Source organism: Carettochelys insculpta, chromosome 20 (assembly GCF_033958435.1).
Source record: "Carettochelys insculpta isolate YL-2023 chromosome 20, ASM3395843v1, whole genome shotgun sequence".
Taxonomy (NCBI): Eukaryota; Metazoa; Chordata; order Testudines; family Carettochelyidae; genus Carettochelys; species Carettochelys insculpta.
Genome location: NC_134156.1, coordinates 18,078,296 through 18,092,210, shown reverse-complemented (window position 1 = coordinate 18,092,210; position 13,915 = coordinate 18,078,296). Strand labels below are relative to the sequence as shown.

Genomic DNA, 13,915 nt, shown 5'->3' with positions numbered 1-13,915 from the left:
TTCTGTACACTAGTTCTAGCACAACATACTGCATCAATGTCCATGTGTTGAAGGAGACAGTGCTTCCAACCAACTGTTTTTAGGGCTTGCGACTTTTTAGCTGGCACTCATCCTGGAGTGTTTTTAAAATATATTTTAAAAAATGAGCAAAAGTATCAGTCAACAAATCCTCTGGAGTGGTGTTGGAAAGGGTAAGGAATCTTGTGGGTTTAAGTATTTTTTGGTGCTAATATATCTGAAGATTTTCATGTAAAAATATTGGTCTCATCACTTTTGGTGTTTCATTATTACTGGTTGATATTCAGTATCTTTTTTTTTTTTTTTTTTTTTTAATAAACACAAAATTCTGTTTTTTCTCTGTATAGATACCAATTATGTTAGTCCTGGCTGTAGAATGGGGAGACGAGTTTTTCATTTTGAGTAGCTTCACTCAAGCCAATTGCAGGCTTTCAGAAAAACTAGCTTCATGTATATAAATATACATTGAAACAATTTACCATCAAACAGATCTTTTGGTCTAACAATCTGATCTACTTTTTTAATATAATTAATGAGCAAGTCAGAATACATATTTGCCTACCCCGAGCAGAAATTCTGAACCTTCCACTAGTTTTTATGATATTTTGAAATAGAAAATGAAGAAGTAAAAGAGGATTCTTCCGAAGTACACATACTTACACTAATGCGTACGTTCACACACAGTCAACTTATTTCCTAATGAGACTGTGAGGTAAAGCTAGAAAATCCGAAAGGGTAGACCCTAAACTTAAAAGATAACTTGCGAAGAGGAACAAGAGTGAGTTGTATGTGTCCTTTTTGTGGTCTTATGATATATAAAGAAGACTGTAAAACCTAAATATTTATTTTGTTTATAAAGGTTTTACCCTTGAAAGGTCGTGACCCAGTACATTTGTTAGTCTCTAAGATGCCACAGGACTGCTTGTTATTTGTGAAGCTGTAGACTAAGAAAGCTGTCTCTGAGTTTCTTAGTAGTAGACAGCTTCCTATGTGTTTTTGTATAGTGCCTAAGAGAATGGGGCCTTGATCTCAGTTAGGCTCTGTAAATGCTACCATAATACAAACGTTTAGCAATGATGACTAAATAAATCCTGCTTGTAACTTAAATACCAGGAATGTTATCTTGTCTTCTGTGATTTTAGTGGAGTCCTTGTTGGCTGGTCACTGGGAACTTACACAGTGTTTAAGGGGCTGAGACTGCCTACATCCTTATATCAGCATCTTTCCCTACATATTTGACTTACAGGGATTACCAAAACAAAGATTTGTAAAGGTTTTGAGTGAAAATCACTTCCCTCATCAATCAGGTTGCACTTCCTTGGTATATTTTGTTTTCCTAACAGATCTCCATTCATCCATAGTGCCATCCCAAGTAGCCAAGATTTGAATTAGAGATGTAAAAATAGCAGAAGGAAAAATACTTTTTGACTGGGGGTGGGGGGGCTAGTCGTCTTTACATAAAAAGGGGGAAAAGCAAACCAGATCAAAAACATTTCTTTGTCTTCGAAGATCACATTTAGAGCATTGTTGCAAAGCTGAGTTTGTTCATCTACTTAAAGGCTGTAGCATTGTAGTTCGGTCAGTTTGTATACATAAGACACATTATTTTTATGTATTTGTGCAGAATCTGAAATACCTGGAAGCTCTTTCAAAGCAAGCATTTTATCCTGAATTTTGAATATTGAAATGCAAAGATCACGTTAACCTACTTGTAGCTGGACTTGTGATAATGACAGACTCCAGTTAAATACAGTGCTTTTCAAAATACCCAACATATAGAAAAAAATCACACTTGTATATTGATTATCATTTTATTTTTCTCAGTTTTCAAGCATGCCCTTTTATGAGTTTTTCCTCCCCTCCTATAGGACTTCCTGATCCATTTGCTAAGGTGGTGGTCGACGGATCTGGCCAATGTCATTCTACCGATACTGTGAAGAATACGCTTGATCCAAAGTGGAATCAGCATTATGACCTGTAGGTGTTAACAGTGATGTCTAAAATACAGCAAAGGTTTGAAGTTGAATCTTCTAAAGAGCACAGAAACACTAAAAATGCCAAATGGTCACAGTAGTATTCAGTTCAGGACTTGACAAATATGCCAAAGGAGCAAACCTGATTAGCCAGAGTGAAAAGATACATGCACCACCATGACACCTTTCCTATCTCAACTTCTCTCCCTCCCTGGTCCCCCATACATATTCTAATACACTGTCTGCAATGCAGATAGCATAGGTTTGTTTTGGAGTATGATATTGTCCAACGTTTTGATATTAGGCTATGCATAAAATGGAAAAAAAAAAACAATTAACAAATTTCCCTTATTATTTATTCTTCCTTCCCTCCTTATTTTATTTTTCTCTTCTGCAGTGTTATTTGGTGTCTTTCTGTCTTTCAGAATATTTCTTCAGTCCCAATATTGTTTCTCTTTCCTTTTCTTACTATCTTTAATTTGTTTCATTCTTTGCGCCTAAGTATATCCTTTTTATTCTGTGTAAGCTTTTATACTTCCGCCCCCACTATGAGTTCCTTTTCGTCATGCACTAAACAACATGACGTATATCTGTCATGGGGTTCATTCTTTCTCTTGTTTCTCTCTCGGCAGAGAATTTTCTGAGCAGAAATAATACTGTATTTTGTTCAAGGGGTTTTAATGTCTTTATTATAATTTGTTCTTTCCTGTCTTTTTTTTTTCCTTTTGTTCTTTCAGTATGTCCCTGTGGTGAAAGACAGAAAGAGAATCCTTTGAACTATTTGCACAGTTTAACTCATTGCAATATTTTTAGTCCCTGATGGCATCCTGGTTTAATCCATTCTATCTTCCACATTGTTTTCCCTACATTCCTGTTTTCTGCCAGTATCTGCATCCACTTCTTAGTGTCTAACTTTTGAGTGTATTTGTATTGAACAGGCTAAACTAGTGCAGACCTCCAGTGTAGCTGCAACTGGTGTAAAAGGGGCTTCTGTAAGTTTGACATGCTGCAACATTTCTACAGAGATTATTTAAAACTACAATAAACTGCACTGGATGCAAACCTGATGTGCAGCAATGCAGCACATCTATGCTAAGGATTTGTCCTAGCATAGCTGCATCACTGAATTCACACCTGTCCAAATATCTCCACTCTGGAAGCTGCTTCTTGTTTCCCAGGGAAAAGAAGCTGTGGCTCCAGCCAGCATCCTAGATCAATGCTCCGCATGGCACATGGGTGTGCTGCGAAGTGGTGCTTAGTGTACCTCAGAGCTGCACTGCTCTGTGCACATGCCCTGTGCTTGGTGGGAGAGGTGCATGGTGGCAGCTCTGGTGAGTCACAGGCATTGAGTTAGAGCTGGGGGTGGGAGGACTGGGGTGCCTGGCTCTGGGGTGGGGAGGGCATAGAGTTAGATTTGGGGGCTGGGGGCTGCCTGGCGGCTGCCTGGCTCTGGGAGAGGGGATTTGAGTTGTATATATTGCATTTCCAATGAAATTATATAATGAGTGCTGATGTGGGCCACAAAGGTTACTGAGCACTGTCCTTGATCTTCAGCAGAATGCTTTTATATGAAAGACCCTGGTTTAAAGTAACCTCAGATCTTCCGCTTCTTTGAATGGTTGACTAAGTTTTCGGAATTTTTTTGTGCAAGGTTCAGAATATTTGCATTACTGTTTCATTAAGTGGTATTGATATTTTAATAAAGTGGCATTGTTCTCCTGGAGTAGTGGGATTGTAGTATTTTAGACAAGGACATATTTTCAGAACAGAACATATTTTCAAAGTTTTGTAACTGTTCCATAAAAATGTAGTTCAGATTCAAGCTCTACTAACAAGTTTGATTTAAAAGCATTTTGTTATTAGGAGAAGATGTTTAAAGAACCAGTAAATGCTTCTATTTTCATTATTATTAAAGCTGCCAATGGGCTAATGTTGTAAAAGTAGCTAAGTGAATTTTCTAAATCTTCAGGAGTGGAATTTTTTTCAGAGATTTCTTGGTAACTATACTTATTAGACCTTGTAATCAGCAGCACTTGTTTTCCAAGCTGGTACGGCAAATATTGCTATGGAAATTGATGTCAGCTGGTGTAATATATTTAAATTGGCCATAGTGTCCAAGTCTTGCATTTTCTCTTTCTCTGCTTATTCTTTCTCTTTATTTCCTACACCTTTGCCTTGTTAATTAGCTTCTCATTAGGACCAAAAAGAGTAAGAAGCATAGGAAGGAGGAAGGTGTTGCCAAGTATGTGATTCCCACAACACGGGTGGCTTTGTAAAGATAGCTGTGGGATTTTTAAAAAGAGTAAAGAGTGACTATAACTTGATAGTACTTATATCTACTTCCATGCTCTGTTCTGCAAATGCCTATAACTTAAAGAACAAACATACTCACCAGTCCTTACTTAATTTGGACACAGTGGGACTGCAGCTGTAGTGGCTGATGGGAGTGGGTAGATGATAGGAGTAGATGAAGAGCGCTTAATACTTGATATTTTGTGGAAGGTTCTCAGTTTCTCACCAGAGAATTGGGAGCAAAAACAGCAGTGAAACTCTTTAGGAATTTTATCTCCTTTTACCCCCACGTCAGTATTTATAAGTAACAAGGCATGTACAACTTTGTGTTTTTATCATACAATATGGACCTGCTTGAGGTCCATAAACTCCACAGTCCTGATCTCTTTACTAAATGAATCAAGTGCAAAGTAATAGAGATGTCCGTTTCCTTGCAAATTGTTGTGCTTAACTGGGCAAATTTGGGGTATCCTTAAGTTACAGCATTTAAATGCAGTTGCACTTTAAATGCAGATTAATCTTAACTTTCAAAAAAGCCTTTTATCAATCATTCTGAAAATGAGAATCTTCTGTTTTTGGTTTCTCCAGACATGTACTTGTTCAAGTTAGTAATAAACTCCTCAGACAGAAGCATGTCTTTTCTCTGTAACTTGCACATATTTTCATGAGCACTGGAAGAATGCTCTCCATGCCTGTATTATGTAATGAATTCTTAAGAGACAGCATGCTTTGTGTTTCACTTTATCTGCGAAGGATCTGAAATCCCAGAAAAACGAGTTTTCATTCATAGGTAAGGTTACTCTTAATACATATCTCTTTTAGGGTATGATCCTGTACAGAAAACAGTTTTTCCTGAATCTTTCTTTAGAGAGTGGCTTTTTAAATGGTGAAGCACTCTGGGTACTTCACTGACCTCCCCCTGAATGTCCTCCTTCATATGAAAGTCTTATTTCTCTCTCTCTTCTCCCTTCAGTCACTTAGTTTTCCTTTATCCTCATTTAAACCCAACTTTTTTCTTTGTTCCCTTGTTCTATTATTCACTAATACCACATGTGATGTAAGGAACTTTATTTTCTGTTGTTAACATTGAGTAGTCTTTTTTTCCTGAAGAAAATAATAAAGCAGAGCTCTGTGTACTGTCCCTAGCACGTTTTCTAAATATACATATTCTAAGTATCTTTAAAACACCGGAATGCTGCCCACATGATTGGCCTCTTAAGGAGACTTGATTTGATTAAATGAGTTTGACTCTGTAGAATACATTAATCTGAAAGTAATTTAAACATACTCCTCATTCTTACTTTTCTATAACTAATACTAGTTTTCAGTTCTTCGTCCCAAGCAGATGTTAAAATTAAAGTAATATTTTCCTTTGCAGAAGGTCTAGAAAAATTTCATAGTAAGAATATTAAGTAGCCCACTGCCAAAAAGGCTGATGATTAATCCTTGCAGTCTATGATATTATGTGCCTTTCTGACCTCTTCTGAAAATAATATGGTAGATTCTGAAGGCATCATAATGTTTACCTTAACAACACACCATTGCATGGGAACGCTAGTCTCTGACTTATGACACTTATGCTGTTACAGGAAATAGCACACACGCCAAGGGTAACAGATGGTGGCTCAGTGGCAGAATGCCCACTTGGTTTCTTCTGTGGCCAAAGAGCTTTGGAAATCAACCAGAGGAAGGTGCAAATATGTAGAATGTTTGGAACTGATGTAAATTAAATGCAACGTTTCTTGGTTTTTTACTGTAAAAGTGTATAGTTACTTGGAGGGTTTTTAATCATTGTAAAAAGGTGATGTCCAATAACAGTGTCTGTTGGCTATGTGCTGAATGCCAGGTTTAGGACCTTTCATGCAACAAATTTACACTTACAGGCTTTTTTTAATGGTGCTGCTTCTGAGTGTACAGTGAGGGGGTTCTGTTATGTATTTTTGGAACAGTGTTTGAATTAGATTGCCAATTTTAAGGGAACCCACATTCCTTTAATCTGTTTCAGTCCAGTGTATGTGTAGCTTCTGTCCTATACAAGGCTTCCCCCTCTAAAAATGCTTTTGCAGTGTAGCACTGTGAGAAGTAACAGTACTTTTTTCTAGATTTGCTTCTTAATTTAGATTTTAGTGTCACAGGAAGTAAGATGAATATGGTAAATGATAAAATTCCTTCATCTAGCTGGGTGTTTGTGGGGGGAAAATCTGGGAGCTGTTCCAGAAAGAAATTGCCAAATTGATGCTTCTTGGATGTAGTTAAATATCAATAAAATATTTGTCCTAGTTGTGTTCCCTTTTATCCCTTGTTTTTCATCTTTTTGTGTTTTCCTTGTTGCTCATGCCTTTTCCCAGTGCTTGAAAAATCATATTTGGCATTTTTAACAGAGTTTTACATGTTCAATAAGCATAAACATTTTGTAAACTTACCACCACCACTGTGAAGTATTATTGTCTTAAGCAAAAATGGAAATACCGAGGGAAAGCGAGTAACTTGTCCAAAGCAAAAAAAAAAAAAAAGAAGAAAAAAGGAGTCTGTCAGAGCATAGATTAGAAATTGGAAGTTCCTGGCTTCCAGTTCTGTGCTGAATTTTCTTTGCTTCTCTGGAGACAGCACATCTGGTCTGATCAGTGGTACTTTTCCAGGAGAGAGAGGCTTTGTCTACACAAGCCCCCTCCTTTCGGAAGGGGCATGTTAATGAGGGAATTCGAAAGATGCTAATGAGGCATTTACATGAATATGCAGCACCTCCTTAGCATAATGGCGGCCACGGCGATTCGAAAGTGCCACTTTCAAATTGTGCACCGCCTGTGTAGCAAGGGGCCATTCGAAACACCCCTCCCCCAGTCTTCAAAAGCTCCTTCTTCCCAGAACAAATGGGGTGCTTGTTCAGGAGGTTTGTGTAGACACAGCCAAAGAGTCCCATCCCCTTCTTCTTGCTTCTCTCCCCCAGGATAAGTTTTGCAAACAAACCCTGTGTTTTGTTTTAGTGCTCCAATGGTAGACAAGTTAGTTGACAGCAATCTTTCTGGATGATGATGGTGCAAAATGGATAGTCTACCATTTACCAGGATATGCTACCTATGGATGTTAGTGACTATTTGAGCTAAAATACGAGAGGAATACTTTTGTCTGAAATTTACTTAAACCTTTTTGAGGTTAAACAAAATTAATTTAATTAAACTGTAACTTAATTTTGTTTAGCGGTGGGAGCGTTGATATTCTAAAAATAGCCTGTTTCCAGAACATTTCATAAAACTCAGTTCTTGTACAAAATCCTAGTTTGCAGACTTGAGATACAGAAGGGTAAAGATTGGTAACTTCTTTGCTTATATGAGATACACCTCTTGGGGTTTCCTCTTCGCTAGTTAGTCTTTCATATGGTTTCAGTTGCAAGCACTGGGGACCATAATGTGAATATAGAGAATGAGTGTGGAGGGAGGAAGATAATCAAGATTTGGATACATGGGAACTCTGTGAGGGAAGAGAGAGAAATTGATCTTGGTTTTGTGAAAAAAACAAACTTCTTTGTTTTAAGGTTTTGAACAACTTGTTTAAATGAACTAAATTCCTATCTAGGCTTTTTTGTTGGATCTTTATTGCAAATTGATGTGAAACATGTAACTTACTGTCAAAACTATGGACTGAAAATGTTAGCGGAGTCCTTAAACAGCACTATAATCTCTTACCTGCCTCAGTTTATAAAGTACTTTTTCCAACAAGGCCCACTAGTGCTTTTAGGAAGTGGTTCTCTCCCTCTCTTCCCCCCCCCACCCCCCAGAGAGGAAAAAAACATCTTTCTTTGGCAAGTGTAAGTTAAATAGCTTCCTTCCTTTACATGAGTCTGGGACTAGAATTTTTTTTTTTTTAATGCAAAATTCAGATGCTAAATTGGTCAGCAGTAATATCATTTTTGGGTTACTTTTGAGCCATAACAACTCATCCTAAAATGTTATAGGAGTAAAGTGTTGAAATGAGTACTTAATCAGTTTTCTAGATATGTTTGATATTTGATTTGACAATTTTTTTGCCTTCTTGAAAGCAACAAGGAAATGCTGAAGGGTGGGGGGGGGTGAAAGATGGTCATTGCTTTATTCATAAGTTCTTATAACTAGCTCTCACAAGAACCTGTTGTAAGAATACAAAACTAAATATAAGAAATGTAGCACAGACTATGACAACTTCTATTAAGCATGTGAATTCCCTGTCTTACCTTCTTCCTTTTCTCTTGTGGTTTTTCTGCAACCAGTACAATTCTTAAATCAGCCTCCCTGAAGAGTTATAGGTGGCACTTAGCAGACAACTTCATGTCGAATAAAATAAACAAAGTTTTAACAGTAGGGCTATCAAGCAATGAAAAAATTAATCATATGATTAAAGCGATTTAATTGTGCATTTAATCATGCTGTTAATAATGGAGTGCAGTTTATTTAGATATTTTGGCCTTTTTCTACATTTTCCAAGTACATTGATATCAGTTACAGTGGAGAATAAAAAGTATGCAGTGGTTACCTTGTTTATTTCTGATTACAAACATTTGCACTGTAAAAACTGGAGGATAGATTGATTTAAATCAGGTTACCAAAAAGCTAAGAACAACTGCTTAGAGTGCACTTCAATTTTGAAGTAAGCCCCATTGAACTCACTGGCACTTCTGGTTTTTTTTCCCAGAAAACAAGTATAGAATGGGGTTCCCTTGGAAAAGCTGAGTTACTCTGAAGCAAAATAAGGAATTGACCTGTGGTATCCAACCACTTCTCTACTGTGATACCAAACTAACCACATTATTCTGAAAATTATATTTATGGTTCAAGCCAACTAGCCACACTGGACTGGTCAAATAGCTACATTTGGCTAGCAGTGTTCCCTATAAGATGAGTGCTTAGGCAGCCACTCAGGAGAGAGTCAGGTGCTGCCCTGTGGATTAGCAGAATGCCCGTAGCTACCTGTAGAGGGCAGCGTGTTTTTCTATTGGTGGTGCACATCTGCACATACCTTGGTGCATATAACAAAATTTATTCCACCCATAAATGGGGGGAAAGGGAACACTAGTGGCTAGTGTGTTGGACACCATGAAAATAAACTTATGACATCATCATTATGGTCTCTGGCCATGTTGTTACAAAACAAAGAGCAAGTATTACATAATATAAAGTCAGAAAATGGTATGTAGTAGCAACTGGCAAGTCTAGATTTTTCTTACTGCAGCTTTCTGAATTGTATACTTCACAGGGAGATTCTAAACCTAGATAACTAATTAAACAAGCCATAAGCTAAACCATTTTTTTCCCTAGTGACATCCAATACAGCAAACAGCTTGGGAATTTACTTGTCAAACAGCATTTAAACTGCAAGACTCAAAAATGATGCATTGCAAAATGAATTATTTAAGTTACGAACCACTTACTCTGCTCAGCAGTAGCGACATCATTTTCTCCCAATAAGCAGTTTTCCTTACAATGTTCCATTCTTGCAAATAGGCACTGTGTCATTGTCTTGAACTTCTTGACACATCTTCCTTTCCCACCCAGGGAGTGAATTTCTTCAAAATATTCCCAGATAAGATGACTCGTACACCCATAAGCCAGGACAGTATTTCCTTGGCAAAAGTGTGTACGCTAAATAATGTTTTCCCTTTTTGTTTCTCATATGCTCCACTGTTCCTTTCTATGCTGCTTCTGTCCTTTCCTATTCTGTCTGTCTGTCTCTGAGACAATGTCTTACATAGCTCCTCTGCTGTGCTTGGCCAAGGTCCTCCACCACATAAGCGCAGAACAAAAATAATCCTGTTCAGCTTATGTCTTTCTCTGCACATGTTGCTTTTTAGTCTGCTGAGAAACAGAAGTTGAAAGCCCAGAGGTTTTTAAGAAACAAGAGCTGCTAGTTAGGCTGGACAGACTAATGCCACTAATTCATTTTAATAAGAGTATAAGTGTATGTGTAGCAAGTCTGTGGTAAGACTTAATTGTAATTTATTTTTAAATGAGAAATTAAGTATTCATTTTTAAAAAAATCCAAATTTAAATAAAATATTTGATTTAAATACAAAAATCTGATTTTATTTTTTTATTGATATGTGTCCACAGTGGGAAACAAAAGAAATATTATTTTTCAATTTTCCTAATTGAAAGTACAGTAAGTATAGTGCCTTCATCATGAAGGTTGAATTTACAAATGTAGGAATATGTTCATAAATCCAGGATTCCAAAAAATAAAACAATATAAAAATTTTTAGTTTATAAATCCACTCAGTCCTACTTCCTTGTTCAGCCAGTCACTCAACAAACGAATTTGTTTACGTTTGCAGGAGATAATCCTGCCCACTTCTTGTTTGCAGCGTCATCTGAAAGTGAAAACAGGCATTTCTATGTCTCTTCATGCTTCAACCACCATTTGAGAGGGGACAGGTCCATGTTGGCAACTGGTTCTGCTTGATAACATTTGAAAGCAGTGCAGACCCATGCATGTTTATTTTCATCAGCTGAGTCAAATGCCACCAGACGAAGGTTGATTTTCTTTTTTGGTAGTTTGTGTTTTGCAGTTTCTGTATCAGAGAGTTGTGTTTTTAAGACGTCTGAAAACAAGCTGCAGATCTCCTCCTCTCTCTCAAAGTTTGGAAGGCACTTCAAATTCTTAAACCTTGAGTTGAGTGCTGGATCTGTCTTTAGAAATCTCACATTGGTTCCTTCTTTGCATTTTGTCAAACGTGCAATGAAAGTGTTCTTGAATGAACAACATGTATTGATTCATCTGAAATGGCTATAACATGAAATATATGGTAGACTGTCGGTAAAACAAGGCAGGAGCCATACAATCCTTCCCATGGAGTTCGGTCACAAATTTAATTAACACACTATTTTTTTTTAGCAAGCACCATGAGCATGGAAGCATATCCTCTGGAATGGTGGCTGAAGCATGAGGGATATATGAATATTAAGCATATCTGGCATGTAAATATTTTGCAGCCAGAGAATTCTAGAATACTAGAACTGTAAGGGGCCTTGTGAGGACATCAAGTCCAGTGCCCTATACTTACATCAGCACAAAGCAGTATCTGGATCATCCCTGACAGATATTTATCTAACCTGCTCTGCTTCAGTGTCTTCGAGATGGAGATTTCACAACCTCCCTAGGCAATCTATTCCAGTGCTTAATCACCCTGACAGTTAAGAATTTTTTTCTAAGGCCCAGCCTAACCATCCATGTTGCAATTTAAGCCAGTTGCTCCTTGTCCTATTGTCAGAGGCTAATGAGAATAATTTTTTTTCTCCCTCCTCCTTTTAACACCCTTTTAGGTACTTGAAAACTGTTGTGTCCCCTCTGTTTTCCCTTTTCCAAATTAAACAAACCCAGTTCTTTCAGTCTTTCCTCATAGGACATATTTTTTAGACCTTTCATCATTTGTATTGCTCTTCTCTGAAACCTCTGTGATTTCTCCACATCTTTGTTGAAATGTGATGCTCAGAACTGGACACAGTACTTCAGATGGGACCTAATCAGTACAGAGTAGAGCAGAAGAATTACTTCTCATGTCTTGCTTATAAAACTCTCGTTAACGCATCCCAGAATCACATTTGCTTTTTTTTGCTACAGTGTCAGCTCATATATAGCGTGAGGACCTCTCTGTTCACTAGATCTTTCTGCAGTACAGTATGCCTTCCTAGACAAGCACTTCCCATTTTGTATATGTGCAACAGATGCATTGTTCTGTCCTATCTGGAGTACTTTGCATTTGTCTTTTATGAATTCCATCTTGTTTACCTCAGAGCATTTCTCCAGTTTGTCCAGATAATTTTGAATTATAATCCTGTCCTCCAAAGCACTGGCAACCCCTTCTGCTCGGTAGTATCCGTAAAATTTATAAGTGTACATTGTATCATAGAATCCTGGGACTGGAAAGGACCTCAGGAGGTCATTGAGTCCAGCCCCTGGCTTAAAGCAGGATCAACCCCAGCTGAATTGTGCCAGCCAAGACTATGTCAAGATGGGACTGAAAAACCTCTAGGAATGGAGATTCCACCACCTGTCTCAGTAATGCATGCCCTTATTTAAATTGTTGATGAAGATATTGAATAGAGTGGATCCCAAAATTGATTCCTATGAAACCCCACTTGTTAAGCTCTTCCAGCATGATCGTCAAGCACTGGTGACTACTGTCTGAGTCTGGTTATCCAACCAGTTATGCACCTAACTTATAGTAGCACCATCTAGATTGTATTTCCCTAGCTTATTGGTAAGGTCATTCAAGAGTTTATCAAACACTTTTCTAAAGTCTAGGTATACCACATCTACCACTTCCCCTTTATTCACAAGGCCTGCTACCCTATCATAGGAAACTATCAGGTTGGTTTGACACGTTCTGTACAAATCCGCGTTCACTGTTTATCGTGATATTATCTTCCCAGTGTTTTGCAGATGGATTCCTTCATTATTTGCTCCATGATATTTCTTGGAACAGAAGTTAAGCTGACTGGTCTGTTGTCTTTACAGATGGGCACTACATTTGCCCCTTTTCCAGTCTTCTGGAATCTATTCCATTTTCTATGACTTTTCAAAGATGACAGCTCATGGCTCAGATAGCTCCTTAATTAGCTCCTTGAACAGTGTAGGATGCATTTAATCAAGCCCTGGTGACCTTGAAGATATCATCTCATTTTATTAAGTGGATTTTAACTTGTTCTTTTCTTATTTTAACTTTTGACCCTACCTCCTTTTCTCCAGCTTTCACTATTGTAGGCATCCAGCCACCACCAACCTTGGTGAAGACAAAAATAAAGAAGTCATCAAGTACCTCTGCTGTTTCCAGCTTTTTCTGTTATTGTTTTTCCCTCTTCACTGAGCAATGGACTTATCCTGACCTTCGTCTTCCTCTTGCTTCTAAATTTTAGAATGATTTTTGTTACCTTTTATGTCTCTAGCTAAGCTTAGCTTTTTTTATACCTTCACTTTTCTAATTTGGCCCCTATATACTTGTGCTACTTCTTTATAGTCATCTTTTGTATTTTTTACCTAGTTCCCACTTTTTATAGGACTTCTTCTGTTTAGATCATTCAAGATCTCCTGGTTAAGCCAGATGCCAGATACTAAAGCGCCATGCAGGTGCCCGTTCTCGCTTTCAGGTTACATTTTAAATGAGTGGACAGCTTTGTCTCCAGTAAATGTAAACAAACTTGTTAGTCGTAGTAATTGGTTGAACAAGAAGTAGCGCTAAGTGCATTTGTAGGTGCTAAACTTTTATGTTCTTTGTTTTTGAGTGCAGGTCTGCAACAAAAAGATCTACATTTGCAAATTATGCCTTCATGATAAAAGTTTGCACTATAGTACTTGTATGAGATGAATTGAAAAATACCAGTTTTTAAAATTTTATAGTGAAGATATTTGTAATAAAAATACAGTGAGCAAAGTACACTTTGTCATTGAAATCAGTACATTTGATAAGCTAGAAGAACCTCCCAAAACATAACAAATTTCAATTGCTAGTCTATTGTTTAACCAGGCAATTAAAACAGTGATTAATTTTTAATTGGGATTAATTTTTGAGTCCTTGTTAACCCTAATAATAAAAAAATTAGGATGTAGGGGTTTTCCCCCTCCATATTCACAGATATGCACCTACTGTGATGGTCTTCCCTGCTCTG

The 13,915-nt window shown here is 37.4% G+C and overlaps 1 protein-coding gene across 3 annotated transcripts in view; it reads left to right on the top strand.

Moving 5' to 3' along the window:
- Positions 1 to 13,915, top strand: part of SMURF2 (SMAD specific E3 ubiquitin protein ligase 2) — a 131,746-nt gene that overhangs the window by 48,936 nt on the left and 68,895 nt on the right. For all 3 annotated transcript variants that reach the window (XM_075014559.1, XM_075014558.1, XM_075014557.1), the window contains exon 3: positions 1,887 to 1,995. In XM_075014559.1, coding sequence (XP_074870660.1) covers positions 1,887 to 1,995 — 109 coding nt within the window. The remainder of the gene's footprint in view (positions 1 to 1,886; positions 1,996 to 13,915) is intronic.